The sequence below is a fragment of the Brassica napus genome, chromosome C3 (assembly GCF_020379485.1).
Source record: "Brassica napus cultivar Da-Ae chromosome C3, Da-Ae, whole genome shotgun sequence".
In the NCBI taxonomy this organism is placed as follows: domain Eukaryota; kingdom Viridiplantae; phylum Streptophyta; class Magnoliopsida; order Brassicales; family Brassicaceae; genus Brassica; species Brassica napus.
In genome coordinates, this window is record NC_063446.1 from 29,651,809 (window position 1) to 29,670,481 (window position 18,673).

Consider the following 18,673-nt stretch of genomic DNA (forward strand, 5'->3'; position numbering starts at 1 on the left):
TTTAGGTTTATCATGTATAAATCTAGTGATGCCATGTATAAATCCAGGCTGCATTATGTATAGATTCGGCTGGAGATTCTTAAATCATTTTACGTTGTTTGACACATAACTTCCGTCATCCCTAATTAGGTAGTCTTTCTAGCAAGGCGGGTCTTGTACGTATCGAATGGTTTAACCTTCCCTTCTTGTGATGGGAGGAAGAACAATGGTATTAAGAATGTATCTTTGTGCTCTATGTTCTGTAAATTCCTGGGTAATTAAGTGCTTCTTTATTTATTATATATTTCAACTACATATTGATATAGAAGTAAACACATGAGTCATGTTCATTGACATTATTAGGAAATGTTGTGCTAATAAACATAGTAAGATTACTTAAGCGGCCTTGAAGCGATCAATCTGGATGCTCTCAGTTTGGAGCTTCTTGTAATCACTTCTGTTTCTTGCAGCAAAGAACTTGCCCCAATTGTACTTTTTGTAACAAGGCGGGTTGTCTTCGCTTATAAGCTCCTTCAATGGCTCAATGTTGGTATCGTGGGATGGGAAAAGGAAGAATGGCATTGAGAATCTCTCTTTGCTTGAATTCACTACCACTCTATGTTCTGCACTCCAATACTTGTCATTTGTCCATACCTACTCCACACAACAAATATTATATGACCAAGTTACATTAGACCCCAAAATATTTCGAGTTAATATATATACACATAGACCCCTAAATTGTTAATTTTTTTTTTATTAAATTGATTTAAGTCCTCTAAAATGTCAGGGTCAGCCCAATATAACCAGATAACATTCGAAGTTGACGTCTTTTACCTGCATGCAGTTGCCAATGTTAATGATGAAAGCATCAGGGTTGGGTTTCACAGAGAACCATTGTCCATCTGATCTACGGCTCACTTGTAACCCACCCACACTATCTTGTGCCAAGACGGTTATAACTCCTGCGTCTGCGTGGCGTCCAACGCCTAATGCTAGCTCCGGGTTCGGGCAAGGAGGGTAATGGTTAAACCGCAAAAAGCTTGTTTGGTCCTTGAAGTAACCTGTTAACCGATCACCGGGTAGACCCAAGCTAATGGAGATAAGTTCCAAAAGCTTGAAAGCTAACTTCTCAACTTCTCTTGCATATTCTTGGCACACCTCTCTACCAAACATGATTAGTATTAATTAAACTTCATAATAAATGGATCCTAATTAGGCCCAATGGGCCTTAATTAAAGCCTTGTTTTAAAGCGTGTTTTTAGAGAATCACCTGAAGTCGGAAGGGTTTTGAGGCCACGGGTTAGTCAGCTTCCTGAGCTCGGTATCTTCCGGCTCTGTAGTCGCCGGAACCGTCGTCGAGTCCTGCAGAAAGAAATCGAAAATCTCTTTCCAGTCTCTAACGTTTTTGGTATGTTCTCCGTCGTGATAACCCATAGGGTTCACTTCATCTCTTTTCACTCTTCTCTTCTCCTCCAACGTTAGACTGAAAAACTCGGCCACCGTCTTCTCCACCCTACGCATTAAGTCCAACGACAAACCATGGTTGATCACCTGGAAAAAGCCCCATCTCATGCATGCTTCTGCAATCTCTGCCGCTAGCGCTGTCTTGTCGCAGTGTGGGTCTTGGAGAGAGGAGAGATCGATGGTCGGGATCTCGTTGGAGAGAATGTAGTCACCGGAGTTTGTGAGATGAGTTTTGGGTCTGTGTTCTGGAGCTTGGATAAAAGCTTCGTCGAGTACTCCCATGGTGTTTTTTTGTCGGTGATTCTTATGTTTATCTTTTAAGGCTTTGGAAGATATCTGATGATTCTTGTGGTGCATGCGGTTGGGTTTGTTTTATAGGAAGATGTCACGTGTAACAAAACGCTTTTATTGGTATGATGAATGTAGACACGTTTCTGTGAACAATTAACTTTTTTCACATTTGGTTAATTAGGAATTACAGTCATGCCAGTTGTTGAAAGAGGACCAAAATAAGCCAAAGATGTATGTAGACGGAGGATATTCATAAAGTTCATGAGTGTTTAATATAGACTATAGATGCCCCTTCTTGAAAAAAAAAATTAACCATTTTTTATTTTTGCAAACAACCATTACAAAATGAGAGGAGGATTAGTTCACAAGAAAATAGTTCTGAATCTAGACGGAATCTTGGAAGGGTGGAGGATGTGATAGTGCCGGTCCGGACTCTTTCGACGCCTAAAGCGGAAAAAATGTATGCCCTTTAACTATAATTAAAAAATTACGATATTTAAACATGTAATCAAAATGGTACCATATATTACTAAAATTTAAAGTTGTTTAAAATAATAAAAACATAATCGGTATGTCATCTTATATATTATTTATTTACAGTTTCAATTGAGTAATTTTCAATTCTATTTTTCTGATAGTATTTCCTATAAATAAAAAATGAAATATATAAAATCAAGAATAACTTATGATAAAATTCACTTTAACTTCAACTTCACTTTGTAGAATTTTATTGGGTTTGGTAGTCTCATAGAATCTTAGAACCCTATAATAATTTATTTGTTTGCTTGGATTTTAAACGTTACTACAAAAATTAATTACAAAAACCTACAAAAAAAGAAGTAAGAAGCAATAATAAAAATTTAATACGAGATGCAGCTATACTACTAAAATCAATCGCAATGAAACGTGGAAATATATGCACAATTTATAGTTCAAGTTATTTGTTATAACATTTTTTGTTAACAGAACAAAACTGGAAAGAAGATGTCTTTTAATAAAAAAGGAAAAGACTACTAAGGTGGACGCATACTTCCGAACCTGTCAGCTGTAGGACGATAGAATAAGTTGAGAGGACACTAGACCAAAGTGAATTTCTTCCAAATTGGCGCCCCTAATGTCAAATATTCTTGGCGCCTGAAGCCAATGCCTTATGGGCTTTAGCCCAGGGCCAGCTCTGGATGTGATATACGCAAGTCAAATCTTATTGGATACTTGGATCTCGATCCGAAGTCTTAGAGTAGCATTATCCCTGAAACTCACTTAAGGGTGATTAAAAAAAAAAAAAATTAAAAAGTGCACCAATCGCGGACCGTCACCGACCGCCACATGTCGGTGGGATCCGCGAACAGTACAAGAAACCCACCACAATCGGTCCTTATTTCATGACTTTAGAGATTGGTTTTTATGGTTTAGTGGGGCCCACACATTGCTTTTTTGAAAGAAACCCCTTTTAGAAACTCCAATAATGCTGCTTTTACAGCATGATTAACCCAGGTTCTTAAGATGAGGTTCTTAGCTTCAGATAACAACCGTTTCTTACCTTTTCTTAGTTTTTAACTAAGAAAAACTAAGAACCGTCTCTTAAATAAGAGATATAGGAGCCGGTTCTTAGCCAAAAAATGTAAAAAAAATAAAACTTTGTGTCAAATCATGAGTTAAGAACCCCAAATTAAGAACCCGGGTTAATTATGCTCTTATATATTTGTCAAAAAAAAAAAATTATGACATGATTTTAAAGAACATATCATATATTGTTTCCGACATAAACTCAGTCTCTCACATATTATTACATTAAGGGCTTGCATCATAGCTTTGGTAATAAAAAGTAGACACATAGTACATACTCTTAATTAAGGATCTGACTGGTTTATCCGTTACCATCTGCAAACGCAGCTTTTGCGGTCGATAGCGGTTGACAACGTTTTGAAACAATCATATAAACCGTTACAAATCGCTTCAAACCGCTTTGAACCTCTTAAAATCAAAAGATGGTTCCAGCTAGCGTTTGCGGTTGCGAGCGGTTGCGGATGGATAAATAAATATAAATTGTTTTTCAAAAATATTTAAAAATTTAAAATTAAAATTTTGAAATGAAAGTATTATAAATAAAAATATATACATGTTTTATATATTAATTTAAATTCACAAACAGTATAATAATTTGTTTTATAAAAACTTTAAACTAACTAACTATTCATTAGAATTTTTAAAAATTAATATACATACATATTCTTTTAAAGTTTGATATAAATCTTCAAAAAAATTATAACTTTCAACTAATTTAAAAAATTAAATAAAAAAATATAGTAATATTATTAATCATATTATATTGATAATTATTATATTTTATTACAATAGTATGTTTTTATATTTTTATAATGTTATCCTTTATATATTAAAAGATAAGCATTGTAATGAATGCATTCACACTATAGTAGACATGTGGCAGCCTCTCAATGATTTGATAATAAGTATGTTAATGCGTTCACACTATATTCATAAATGTGTTCACACTATGTACTTTGCATTTTTTTAATATAAAATTCACATACATGGTTCCAATAAAACTCTGGATTTTTCGGTTCGAATAAAAATAGATAACGAATCAAAAGCCAAACTATATATATATTATTTTTTATTGTTTATGGATAAAGTTGAGAAAAATATTCTTAAATTTTGATTCTATTCGTTATCCGTTTTGATTTGAACCAAAAAATCTGGATATCCGTAACTGTACGAAACAAATCAAATACAAAAATAAAATATCCCAAAAAGAAGCAAATCACAAATACCAATATTTTTAGGAACATATATCTAATTTGATATGTTATATGCATATATATACATATATGTAAAGAATTATATATATATATATACGTTATATATTATACTTTATATCAGTTTTACAATATTTTTATGAATTAAATTTATTATATTAGGTACTTAAATTTAAAATTTTAAATAATGTTTTATTTTTGTAATAAAATGTTATTATTTAAATTTTCAATTATTTTTAAAATTTTATTTTATTTACGGATCAAATCGGATATTCTTTAAAATTCTAAAATATTTCATATATCTGAGTCACCGAATATCTTGGTTGCTAAAGATCGAATTGACACGAATGCTTCCAAATACCCAGATATTCGATTTGTGTCCACTCCTATTTACGGATACTGTTTTATTTTCTTTATATGAAAAAATGACTAATGTCAAGGCCTTTTTATTTTAAATTAATTTTAATTTTATCTTTCATGTATTATTTTGACAAAAATATCATTTAATATTAATTAACAATATCTTTATATATTTGTCAACTATTTTTATATACTTTTTACATACACATACATGTGCACTTTGATGTGAGCACCTTGTAACTAAGTATTCACCACAACTGAAGTATCTAATTTTTTTGAAAGTTAAAATATTTTTCTTAATGCTTCTTTCACTACCGAGCAAATTGTAGTGAAATGATTTGTCTTAAAAAATTTCTTTTTCTTAAACTATTATCGGTTTAGAAACTCTAATATGAAATTGGTTCGATACGACAACTATCTAAAATTCATAACATGAAAATAAACAAATAATATTAATTTTTGGTTTTTACCGGAAAAAACCAAAAAATCAAACATTTTAGCCGAATAAACTAAAATGAATATTAATTTAAAATAATAGTAATATTTTAGAAGATTAAAAGCCAAAAAAAAAACTTAAAACCGAACCAATATCCAGATTAAACAGATTTAATGTCTTTATATAAAAAATAACGAAACTAATAATCACATCCCGCGCAAAGCGCATGTTATTACCTAGTAATATATTAATATTGGTAATTTATTATTAAACCGGTGCAATATCTTATAATCAACCAGTCACAAATATACCGCAAACACAACAATTTTCAAACGTTGTACCAGTCATACAAAACGCTTAATAACACTTGAAAATGCAACCACCCGCATCCGCAATCGCAACCGCTGCATTTGAACCAATCAGAGCCTAAGTTATAAGGTTTCAGGACTCACTCTTCTAATGGCTTCACTTCCACATCATGTGAAGGCATCAAGAAGAATGCTATTTTTTTTCTCTTGGTGTACCAATAATCCCCACCACTCTAGGTTCTACATTCCAATACTTATCATTCATGATTCATCCATACCTAGTAGAATTGATATCAATACTATTAAAACAGAAGGCCCTTTTTTTAGGTGCCCTTCTGTTTCAACAATACTTACAGATACAAGCCACTGAAGTATTTAAAACCTATGGTTTTTATTTAATTCTGTATTTTCCAATTTTACTTTTAATTAACCATATTCGTTTTTGGTTTAGATCTTCATGGGTTGGGTGCGATTCTGATGGTATGGAAAAAAGGGCTTCACTTTTTGTGGTTTTCGAATGGTTGTGACTCGAGATTTCGAGCTCCAGTATATAGAAACAAAGGAGGTTCGGAAGATCTGTGAGATCAGGGGCGGATCTACTTAAGGTAAGTATGGGGCAGTTGTCCCCCATGAAATTTAAAACTTTCCTTTAAATGATGAGTATATATTTTAGTTGCCCCCATTGAAAAAATAATTTCTGCCCCCGTAACAAAATCTGTTTTCAATGCTCAGTTCAAAATCTCCATTATTTCCATCTTTTACGAGGCCATTTATGATATTTCTATTAGAATTATTATGTTTCCATATTTGATTTACGAACATTAAACCATTGTTTCCGTTTTATATAATAAATAAAATCAATTTGTGTTTGTTTTTTTTTTTTGTTTTTTGAACTTAAGAAAATCAACTTGTTGCTTAAAAATAAGTAGTTTTATAACATCAAATAAATATCTATTTATTTAATAAGTTATAATAATCAGTTTTCTTTACTTTATCATAGTATATGCAATGACAATAAAAATATTATTTTCATTTTAGTTTTTCATATATAATTATTAGTCCATGATTGAGAAAGAAAACACTATTTAGGAAAAAAATTATATGATCTGAATATATATACTTGTATTTTTCATATCATGAAAAACGTGACTTTTTATATTTATAATTTCTGATATTTTTTATTTTGTAATTCAATTATATAAGAACAGTTTTAGTTTTCCATACAATGGATCTTGTATAATACACTTATAAGTTGATAGAAAATATATTTATAAAATATTTAATACAAATTTAATACAAATTTTGTTAATGATTATTAACTGTTTGTCCCCGGTAAACTTTTCGGCTAGATCCGCCACCGCGTGGGATTGATATGGATTGTGGTATCACTACTGAAGGTTTTGTCAAGATTCATGGAATCTCCGATGTTATTCGATTCGATTGATCTTTTCAAATTGCTCTAGTTATTCACTCTCATGATTGAAGTGGGGAAAGAATCTCTAAAGAGGGAAGAAAATCTATTAGAAGTAATGGCTTCCGGGATCACATCAAAACAAAGGTTTCTCTAATCTGTTTCTTTCTGATGCAGAACAAGAGAAACAAAATCAAAGGTATAGTAGGCTCGACCTAGGCTACACAGTGTATGGTTTTTTGGAATGTACAGGTCATCTCTTTATTGTTGCAGTGCAGAAGGGTAATGGCATATGTTGGGTCTGTTAATGTATTGTGGTTGTCTTTTGGTTTTTGCACGTTATGTTCTTTGGGACTGTCATGGATCTGAACATACAGAGATATAGAGTTTATGTCTCTGGTTTACGTGGGCTAAGGTGGGGAGAAAGAATAAAGAAATCCTCACTGGAGTTTGGTTTCCTGAGACAATAACTATTCATGTTTGGATTTTATATGCATGAGTTTTATGCCAACTGACACAATTTGGTCAATCGAAGTGGCTGGTGATTTGGAGAAGAGTGATGGAGGGGCTAAGATTCAGTCCCATGAAGGATGGTTTATGATATTGGTTGAATTTGTGGTACATCATTGGTGTTTTCTAGGTGCAGATTATTTTGGAAAGAGTCAAAAAGACACTTTCGTTTCCAAAATTAAACATGTATTGTCTAATAATTGTGTTAACTTTGTTGTGTAAGTCCATATATCGTTTGGTAAAAAAACAATATCTGGGTATTTGTTTCTTTTGTCAAAAATAAGTATTTATTTATTTTATTTAGAATGGTCACTGTATTTATATAATTTTTAAACTGCATCATTGAAATAATGTGTTTTAAATTGTATTAATATTGTTGTTTCCAACATATAAATACATGTAGCTATATAATGGCTTCTTATTTAGATTATTTATTTTTTAACAATTTTGTATGTAATTACATTTTAAATTGTACTGATATTGTTGTTAAATTTATTCTTTTTAAATAAGATAGATTGATAGAAGACCTGTGTAAGTGTGATAAAAGAGATGATAAATTACTAAGAAGTGAAATTATATTTATATTTACGATGAAACTAATATTTACAATGAAAATGTTTAAATAAATTGTTTCATAAATATAGAACACAATTCTCATTCCATATAAATATATATAGTTGGATTAACATAGACGTAAAAGATCAAACTAGGACTGGGTAAAAAATCTGAATTCAAGGAATCGAACCGAATCTAATCCGAAATATAATATTGAATCCAAACCAAAATTGGTTAAATATTCAAATGGGTTCAAAATTTTAGTATATAGAGAACCAAAACCAAATCCGACTCAAACCTAAGTATTTTGGGTATCCAAGTTTATCCGAAATAGATTTATATACTTAAATATATTAATTATTTTATATTTAATATATTAAATATCTAAAATATATAAGATTTTTTTTTCTAACGGCTTATAAGATATTTTGAAGTTATCCGAATATTTGAAAATATTTAAAATAGTTAAAAGTAAATGTCTAAAATAGCTAAACAATTTTCAAAACGCTAAACAATTTTCAAAACACTAAAAATATTTAAAATATTTATTGATTCTCTATCCAAATATTCAATACAAATCAATTTATATGTTAAATTTAGGTATTTTAGCAAATATTTTTCAAATTTAAATGTAATATATTGTTTTTATTTTTAAATTTTGAGAAATTTAAAGATATATAAATTTAAATTTTAAAAAATAATTTAAACGGGTTATCGGAACACGAACTGAACCTGCAGTAAAGATCTGAAGCGAATCTGAACCAAAATTTAGAAATATCTGAATCGAGCTAAAATTTGTAATTTCAAAAACCCAAAACCTAAGTAGACCTGAAACGAATCCAAATTGGTACACGAACGCTCACCGTAGATCACACATTGAAATCTAAATGTTTTGTCTCTCATTAAATCGAAGTAAAATATAATTAAATTAATAATTTAATTGAAATTATATCATGCGCTTTCAAAGCGCGGATCAATATCTAGTAGTCATTATAATTAGATACTGCATGTGTATATCTTAGAAAAATGAGAAGTAATATCTAGAATTTCACCTCCATTGTAATCCTCCAACTTTGTCTTGAGCCAATAGACCGTGGGCATGGTGGATAACGATTTATCCTTAAGAAAACTCATTTGATCTTTAAAGTAATCATGGAATGAGTTCTAAAAGCCTGAATGCTAGCTTTTCAGTGTGTCTTACGTACTCGTCACATGCCTCCCTAAAACTAAATAAGAAAAAAGAGATTAACTTGCATAGTTGAAAATAAATTCTTTTACCGAATTGCTTGTATGCTATGTCCTACATGTAAGTTGTAAGTTGTAATATTAATGCAGCCTTGGAAGATAGCGTTCACGTGCATCCAGTAGAGTTGTGTACTTGTGTAAAGTGATAAGATTCTGATCATATTGGTTAACTTTAGTTTTTTTTTTTTTTGTAACAAACACTTATATTAAACACACTAACCAAAGTTAGGTGGAGTTATAATGGCAAGTTCAACAGCCAAGCATTGTTTAGCTAGATTATCAGCATACCTGTTACTCTCACGAGAAATCCTGGACCAAGAAAATCACTCAAACGAGGAAACAGCAGAGATGATATCTGTAATTACTCCAAACACTTCAGTAAAAGAAGAGCCCAAATTGATTGCTTTAACTAGTTGCGCCAAGTCAGATTCGCATCTGGTATTGGGAGGCCAAGATTCCTGCACTTAAAAATTGCCTCACGAAGCGCCAAAGCTTCAGCCGCAAGAGGGGATGTCACATGTCGATAAAGAGCAGAGAAAAAGGATATTCTGTTTTGGTTTTCAATTGTCCAACCAAGCCCCACCATATGGTGATTCTCATTCCACAAAATATCGATTTTAACAAGGACACGGTTAAAACCGATATGTTTGGAATGAGAGTAAATGGAGACTGATGATTGCATACTATGCTATAGATGCTTATTCTATTTATAGTTTTCATAGAATAAGCAGAGAAAAAAATTCAGGAATAATTAAGAAGAAAGATAAAGTGATTCGGCTATAGAAAATTGGTAATGTATATATATTTTGTGAGACTGATGATTGCATATTATGTTTTTTTTTGGACCACAGCTTCTTTTCATTAACTTCAACTTGCTTGATTACAAATGCTAGAGGAAATTATCCATCCTCTATGATTGAAAACATAAACTACAACAACATAAAATAAAAAGGTTAGGCCTTCAAAAGAAGATGACAGCGAAATCAAGACGGTGTTTGAATGAGTCGTAGCCTTTACGACATGCTTGGACAGAAGAAAGATAGTCACTTTGAATTGTGACGTTGACGTTGATTAATATAAATTCATTAATCAAGATATTTAAAATATTTTTCAAATATTCACTCTGCATCACTTTTAAGAGGTTGGAGAAGTAAAACATGAGTCATGTTCATTGACATTATTAGGAAAAGCAGCAACCATGGTGGTCTCGGGTTTTTAGTTTGGCAATTCCTTCCTGCGTCCGATGTTGTTCAATTGGTTCTTGAAGACATCCCAAGCAACGACATCAACTGCTTCAAGGCGAAGCCTCTTCTACCCTAAGCCCCTGCTTTCAAGGAGTATTCACTTCTTCCGTTCTTCAATTCCTTCCTCCTAAGCTCCGGTCCTTGTTTTTGTGTTTCCTGAGGCCAACGCTGTTCCCATTGTGTCGCGTAGCCGGATAGGGGGCCATTTCGACCGTCTGCGCTTGACCGAAACCAATGCTTCATCTTCATATGGCGTTGAAATCGGGTCTACATGATAGCAAATGGGAGCCAACCGTCATGCCTGCTTGGAGCCACTTCGGTGAGACCTGACTCTACTTCTCTTATGGCTTTATTCTTGTTGTCTCTGGTTGCTCCAGTCTTCGAGAAGTGCTTGGAGGGGGAGATCAATTGTTAGTCTTTTGTTCTAGTTTGGTATTATGTTCAAAGCCTCCATTGTTTGGTTAAGATTTGATCATAATTTCTTTGTGGTTTAGCGGTTTTTTTTAAACTTTTTTGCACTTCTAAACTTTCAGAATAGCTGAAAAGGAGATTGTGGTTCCATCAAAATGTAACCAAACTTTCATTCTTGCACTGATATTTACAATCTTAGCAAAAAAAAGAAGGAATAATGGTTATAAAAACAGAAAAAATAATAGTAGTGTGTTGACTCTATCTTTGTTTTCTTGATTTTTAATGATGGATATGACGATGAAGGTTTTGATTTTTGATTATAGTACTGTAAAAACATTATAATGATAAGCTATAGATTTTTAAAAGGTCTAATTAATGGCCTTTTTATACAAATGTAGTAGAATAAAAGGCCATATTCTTCGATAATGCGTACTAACTACTATTATTTTTTCTGTTTATACATGGCATCAATTACAATGTTCATTAAGAAGTCCAATTATAATACGTATAAATTTAGGTTTATCATGTATAAATCTAGTGATGCCATGTATAAATCCAGGCTGCATTATGTATAGATTCGGCTGGAGATTCTTAAATCATTTTACGTTGTTTGACACATAACTTCCGTCATCCCTAATTAGGTAGTCTTTCTAGCAAGGCGGGTCTTGTACGTATCGAATTGTTTAACCTTCCCTTCTTGTGATGGGAGGAAGAACAATCACTACAAGAAAACATCAAGGATTTTGAAGGAAAAAATCGTCGGAATTTCGTCGGAATATCGTTATTCCGACGACATACCGACGAAACACGTCGTCGGAAATAATTCCTCGGAATTTATTTTTTCCTCGGAAATCCCTCAGAATTTTCCGTCGGAATTCCGAGGAAATAAATTTCCGAGGAAATTCCGAGGATCACTAGTTTGTCGGAAATGTCCTCGGAATATACCGAGGGAGAACTTCGTCGGTGTAATTCCTCGGAAGTTCATCGATCGATGCGTGTTTGGACATATATACATCGATCGATAGGAGTATACCGACGGACATTTTCCTCGGTTTATTCCGAGGAACTTTTCCCTCGGTATATTCCGAGGGAGCTGTCCCTCGGAATATACCGAGGGAAAAGTTCCTCAGAATAAACAGAGGAACCTGTCCCTCGGTATAGCCCGAACGTTTTTTAAAAAACGCATCGATCGATGCGTTTTTGAACAAAAACGCATCGATCGATCAAGTGAAAAATATAATTAATTTCCTCGGAATGTAAAAAATATTAATTTTAAAAAAATAATAAAATTTCTGAAATTTAAATTCGAAAATATGAAATTAAAAGTAAAATTGAAATCATATTAATTAATATTCAAAGTTTCACAAATAAAAATAAAACATTCCGAGTTTGTGGAAAAAAAAAAACTACGGGTCTGGCACGTCCGGGAACACCTCGTTCGGGTACATCCTCTGCATTATCTCCATCATTTGCTGGTTCAGCCTCCTCTGTGCCTCATAGCCCGCCTGTTGAGCCGCCATCTGGGTCTCTAACAAAGATATACGATCATCTTTGTCCTTCAACTGGGCCGTAAGTACTTCTGGATCAACAAAGGGCGGTGGTGCAGAAGAAGGGGGAACCGACCGGGTGCGACGACCCAAACCGACCAAACGTCCCTTCTTCTTTGGAACCGACTGAATAGAAAAAAGCCAAATTTAGAAATTTAAACCAAGAAATAAATGAATTGAACTTTTAAAAACAAAGAACTTACGGATTCAACGATTTCGTTGATTCGAAACCGGGACAAGTTGGTCGAAGCCGTCGAAGCGTCATCCTCGGTTTGAAGCTGAGACACTTCGTCTACAACCTGAGTTTGGACCAGGTCGACCACGTCCCTCACAAGACCGTCATCAATCTGGCCGGTCTTCTTGTTGGTATACGCCCTCCTCATTAGGGCGAGATCATCAACCGGCTCGCCATCATTTTCTTCCGCCTTGAAAAAAAACATAAATTAAAGAAACATTAGAAATTAGAAGAAATGCACAATAAATTTAAATTCTGAAACTCAAATAATTGAAGAAAAAGCGGTTGAACTTACCATGCGATCTCCGAGAGTGGCAATAGATTGAGCACCCAAGTTATGCTTGTAGATGCCCTTCCCTTTACGGTCGCTCTTGCGGTTGGTGGAGTTGGTGGAAGAAGTTTCTTTCGTCTCTTCCTTATCCCAATGCGCACACAACTCCTTCCAGACCGTGTCGTTCATCGACTTTGGGACCTTTTAATAAAAAAAAAAGAAAAATTTAATAAATTAAAAAATAGTTTAATAAATTAAAAAATGGTTTAATAAATTAAATCGAACCTTATTGATTTCCCACTTCTTCTTCCACTCGTGGATCTGCTTCCCATAGTTGTCCATTACTTTATGGACGAAGTGGTGATAGATAAAGAGCGTCTCATCGGAATTCCAGTTGAACTCTTGCTGAAAAAAAACACAATTAGTAGAAAATTTATATTAAAGATTAAAAATATAAGTAAAAAATTAGAATACTTACCGCAAACTGACGAAACCACAGAACCTGCTTGTCGGTTGGGAAGTGAGTGAAAGTCGGATGTCCACTGTCGAGGGCCGAGTACATCATACGGTTGATCTATGCGCTGATCCCGTTCCCGGATCGGTTGAACCTTATTAAAAGAACAAACGGTTAATAATGAATCCAAATTTAAAGAAAAAAAATGTTTAATTACCATGTTTGACCCCGTCCATGTGGATACGGAGTGAGATACGGAAGATGGTCACGACCGGGCTGTTGAACCAACTCCGCAACACGCATCACTCCCGGAGGACCCGGAGGAACAGGAGCGGATGCAGCAGCGGGAGCGAGAGGAGCAGGAGCGGGTGCAACAGAGGGAGATGTATGGTTGGAGCTGTGGGGCGAAGGGGAATCCTGAGAATGGCTGGAATCCCGAGACTGGCTCCCCGTACCACCAAGACCACGACGCTGTCGAGGCCAGGTCTGATCATCATGAGACCTGTAAATTTAAAAAATATATTTAATAAATACAGAAATATATAAATTAATTTTTTTTTTTAAAAAAAAATTCCCAAATAATTTAATCACAAAAAAAGATTTATATATATTTAAAATTTTTAATAAATATATAACAATAGTTCTAATAAACAAAAATAGTTGTAATAAATAAAAATAGTTTAATAATTACAAAAAAATAGTTTTAATAATATATATATATTAAAAATATTTTTAAATCCCAAATAATAGTTTTTAATCACAAAAAAAGTTTTATAGATATTTAAAATGTTTTGTAAAATCCAAAAAATAGAATTTATATAGAAATTTTTTTTTTGTAAAGTTTCAAAAAATCGAATTTATATAGAAAACTCGTTTTGTAAAATACAAAAATCGATTTTATATACAAAAATCGATTTTATAAATAGAAAAAAAAAATTATAAAAAAATTCTAAATCAATTCAACAAAACAAATCATTCAACCAAATCACAATTCTAAACCTATTATACAACCAAATCACAATCCTAACCAATCACCCTAAAAAAAATCTATCAAAACCACACAAAAACCTAACAAATAGAACCTAAGAGAGTGGGATAGGGTCCTTACATGATTTGTGTAAGAGAAGAGGGAGATCGCCGGAGATATCGTCGGATTTCAGGGGGAAATCGCCGGAGAGAAGAGAGGATTTGCGCAGAGGAAGAAGAAAGAAATGGGGAAGAAGAAGTGGCTTGTGGTTATAAAACCTAGGGTCCGACGGATATTATCCGTCGGAATTCCGTCGGAATTCTAATTTCAATTTTCGCGAAATATTTGCCCGGTAAAATGAAAATATTCCGAGGAAATTCCGACGGATAGTAAAATATCCGTCGGAATTTCCTCGGAATACCGAGGAAATACCGAGGAACTAGTGTTTGGGGTTTCAAAACATCAATTTTTTTTGCCGTATTTCATTTCTTATACAATTGTAATGCATACCATTGAGGATTCTTTGTATAGATGAGCATAAACCATGAAATAAAAAATTTCAAAACTAATTGAAAGTATTCCCTTTACCGTTCATTAAAAGGTATAAGTGTTTGTCTTATGTTGCGAGATTTCGTTCATACAATCGGAAAAGTGTTAATTATACGGTAAGGAACAAATTTTTGACTTTATAATGAACGTAAGACACTTAATAAGGGTTATATAGGTGTTATTCAAACGGCAAAACGTTGTTTTCACTTTAAAAACCCTATTTCCTCGGAATTTCCTCGGATTATTCCGAGGGAACTCCGAGGAAACCCTCTTCTTCCTCGGAATTTCCTCGGAATATTCCGAGGAAATTCCGAGGAACTAGTGTTTGGGGTTTCAAAACGTAATTTTTTTTAAATAAACGCATCGATCGATGCGTTTTTGAACAAAAACAAATCGATCGATTACAAAGATGGACCGGGCCGTAAGATTGTGATCGATCGATGAGAGAATCCCATCGATCGATCGAGAATCTCAATTGTTCCTCGGAATGTCCTCGGAAAATCTTGTATGTTTTTTTAAAAACGCATCGATCGATGCGTTATAGAACAAAAACGCATCGATCGATTACAAAGATGGACCGGGCCGTAAGATTGTGATCGATCGATGAGAGTATCCCATCGATCGATCGAGAATCTCAATTGTTCCTCGGAATGTCCTCGGAAAATCTTGTATGTTTTTTTAAAAACGCATCGATCGATTACAAAGATGGACCGGGCCGTAAGATTGTGATCGATCGATGAGAGTATCCCATCGATCGATCAAGAATCTCAATTTTTCCTCGGAATGTCCTCGGAAAATCTTGTATGTTTTTTTAAAAACGCATCGATCGATGCGTTTCTGAACAAAAACAAATCGATCGATTACAAAGATGGACCGGGCCGTAAGATTGTGATCGATCGATGCGTTATAGAACAAAAACGCATCGATCGATGCGTGTTCGGAAAACAGAATTATAAGGCAAAACCCGACATTTTCTGGATCTAAACCTTAGAACTCTCATCCCCTCCGATTTCCCCTATAATTCGCCCCCCCCTTTCTCTCTCTATAATCATCCGATTTGAACAATTTTGGGCTCCATTCCACTTGATTTTTCGAGCTCTACCTGATTCCTACACTCGTCTTCACCCTAAGACAGGTATACTCCGCGAATCTCCACATTCTGAAATCGTGTTCTTGAGCAATTTTTTGGGTTTTGTGAATTTCTTATTTCCGTGTTGATTCCTTGATCAAGTATGCATGAAACAGATGTTTAAACATGGAATAGAACACAATTGTCTGTGATCAACGAGTTTGGAACAGGATTTGAGATGATTTAGGGATTGAGAATTTTTTTCAATTTGTTTTTTTTTATCACAACTCGATTTCGCTTTTCATTTTCATGTTGCTTTGAGTTCTTAATTGATTATAACCATGTTGAGAGCAATGATTTTATTTTGTAGAGAATGAAGCGCACGAAAATGTCAGCAAAGAAGAACACACAAGAAGAGGGTTCGTCTCAGCGAGAGAAGCAAAGGCCAAAGAAGTGGGATAAGTCTGATACCACCCACTACAACAACATGAAGAAGGTAGCCGTTCCGGCTACACAACTAGCATGTCCTGAGACGATGACATTATTGGGAATCCAAGCAGACATTGAAGGACTGTTCCAGAACATGGGTCTAGGCCAACTATGCAACCTCAACGAACCCACTTATCCGGAGTTGGTACGCCAGTTCATAGCATCCGCATACGTCACCCGTCCCGATGATAGCCATCAGGAAGGTTTTCTGGCATTCGTAGTGCAGAAAGTATACTATGAGGTATCTTTCACAGACCTCTGCGGACTATTTGGATTGAGTGCAGGGGAGAGGACATCTGGTCTTTATTGGACTTCAGAGCTGTTGAACTTCTGGGAAACGATTGGCACAGGGGTTTATAGATCTTCTTAGGCAAAGGAGTCACTTATCCGGAGCCCAGTACTGAGATATGCCACACACCTCATTGGCTCATTGCTATACGGGACAACCACAGCCGCATCAGTCACGCAATGGGAGTTGTGCCTCCTGTACCAAGGTGTGAGGCATTTGTTACCGGCATTTGGAAACTCTACATTCCCACCTGCTACTGCCTTCAACATGGGAGCGGTGCTGGCCGTAAACTTAGCAGGATACAAGGGGAAAGTAACCAAATACAAGAGCAATGCATGTGGATTTGGTGCAGTGATCACTCGGATCCTTAGACATGTGGGTGTAGACTGCAAGAACCAGCAGGTAGCACTGGACAGATCGAACAACATTGCTTGGAACTACCTGGATGTCATTTCTCTAGTAAGTAAGGAGTTCATAGCTGGTCCCCACTCGAGGATCCATCGGGATGGTCCTTACGTCTACGTATTCCAGGACCGAGCGAAGAAAACACTCTACTGCCACCTACCTCAGATCGGTCTGACTCCTCTTCTTTCAGAGGCTGCAGTTGAGTTCCTACCCCCTGCTACCGCACTAGTAGACAAGCCATCCTTCTTCACGCCAAAATATCAGACCAAAGGCAAGGGCGTGGTTGATGAAGAAGGAGAAGATGAGGCTGCACAAGCCATTCCAGATGATTCACAACCCCATCAGCTACTCCCATCAGACTCCAGCCAGTACAAGCTGCAAGAGCTTCCACCGAACGCCACTTCGCGCCAGCAACAACATTGGAGAGATCAGAGCATAAAGACAAACAACGACATGCTACACAAGATCTGGGCTGCCATTTCACGTATCAGGCCGTGTCGTTGCCAAAAGGATGATGTAGTTCATCGGGACAACTCTCCATCCAGCTCTGGTTCGGGTTCGAGTGGTACACACAGGGTAAGAAAGAGGTCCAAGAGACCCAACGATGCAGGAACATCTGGAGCAGGAGACGAGGAGTAGGAGCTATCACCGGCTATTTTATTTTCTTTTCTATTCTAACGTTTTATGGTCTTATTTTCTGTTAATTTTGAACTGAGTTTTTTTTGGGTTTCTTAATTATGAGTTCGTATTTCTTTTACATGGTTTCTTCGTTTTATTTGGTTGTGTTCTGAGTAGTTTTTAATTCGTATTCAGCTTTGCCTTGCTAGATAAACCAAATAACTATTATCCGAGGAAAGAGGTTATATCAAGTGTTCCTCGGAATTTCCTCGGTATTTCTTTAAAAAAAAAATAAATAAGTTCAATGGTAGTCTGTTTCCGAGTCATCATCACCAGATGAATCTGAATCTGGATCTTCGTGAAACTCTCCAATCACTGGTTCATCCTCTACGTGAACGACGGCTTCCTCTCCAAAGTCGGTTAAATCGACTACAAGGCCAACTCCAGCTAAATCTTCTGCTGCACTTAAGTTGCCGGATGTGCTTGGTTGTAGTGGGTCTTCCAGCTCAGAACTTCCCTGAACTCGGCCTCTCGGGTTGAGTCTTGTAACAGTAACCCATGGATCATCTCTGTTCCTTACCCGGGGGTACTTGATATAACAAACCTGTAACATTTAGAAAAATTATAAATTAATACACATGATGATGAATCATTCTGAATAATTAACATTTAATTACCTGATCGGCCTGAGAAGCAAGAATGAAAGGATCATAATATTGCAGCTTTCGCCTCGAATTTACTGATGTAACACCAAATGCATCTGTTCTCACACCTCGATCTGGGGTG

The 18,673-nt window shown here is 34.9% G+C and overlaps 1 protein-coding gene and 1 long non-coding RNA gene across 2 annotated transcripts; both read right to left on the reverse strand.

The window, feature by feature from the left end:
• Nucleotides 1–246: 246 nt before the first annotated feature.
• On the reverse strand, nt 247–1,797 carry LOC106381239 (protein DMR6-LIKE OXYGENASE 1-like). The gene is made up of 3 exons (XM_013821129.3): nt 1,253–1,797; nt 817–1,144; nt 247–633 (listed from the first exon to the last, which is right to left on the reverse strand). Exons 1-3 carry the CDS (start codon nt 1,726–1,728, stop codon nt 376–378), a joined length of 1,062 nt encoding a protein of 353 aa, XP_013676583.1. The 5' UTR covers nt 1,729–1,797; the 3' UTR covers nt 247–375.
• A 7,204-nt stretch (nt 1,798–9,001) lies between these two features.
• LOC125584534 lies at nt 9,002–11,644 on the reverse strand. The gene is made up of 2 exons (XR_007321445.1): nt 9,628–11,644; nt 9,002–9,320 (listed from the first exon to the last, which is right to left on the reverse strand). It is a non-coding gene; the product is annotated as an uncharacterized LOC125584534 (long non-coding RNA).
• Nucleotides 11,645–18,673: the final 7,029 nt, after the last annotated feature.

Bases quoted from the DNA above. Each gene is read 5' to 3' on its own strand.
- LOC106381239 (XM_013821129.3), bottom strand. From the start codon at position 1,728: ATGGGAGTACTCGACGAAGCTTTTATCCAAGCTCCAGAACACAGACCC. The intron at 1,145-1,252 runs GTGATTCTCTAA...CATGTTTGGTAG, and splicing joins CAAAACCCTTCCGACTTCAG to AGAGGTGTGCCAAGAATATG. The intron at 634-816 runs GTAAAAGACGTC...TGTGTGGAGTAG, and splicing joins ACATTGGCAACTGCATGCAG to GTATGGACAAATGACAAGTA.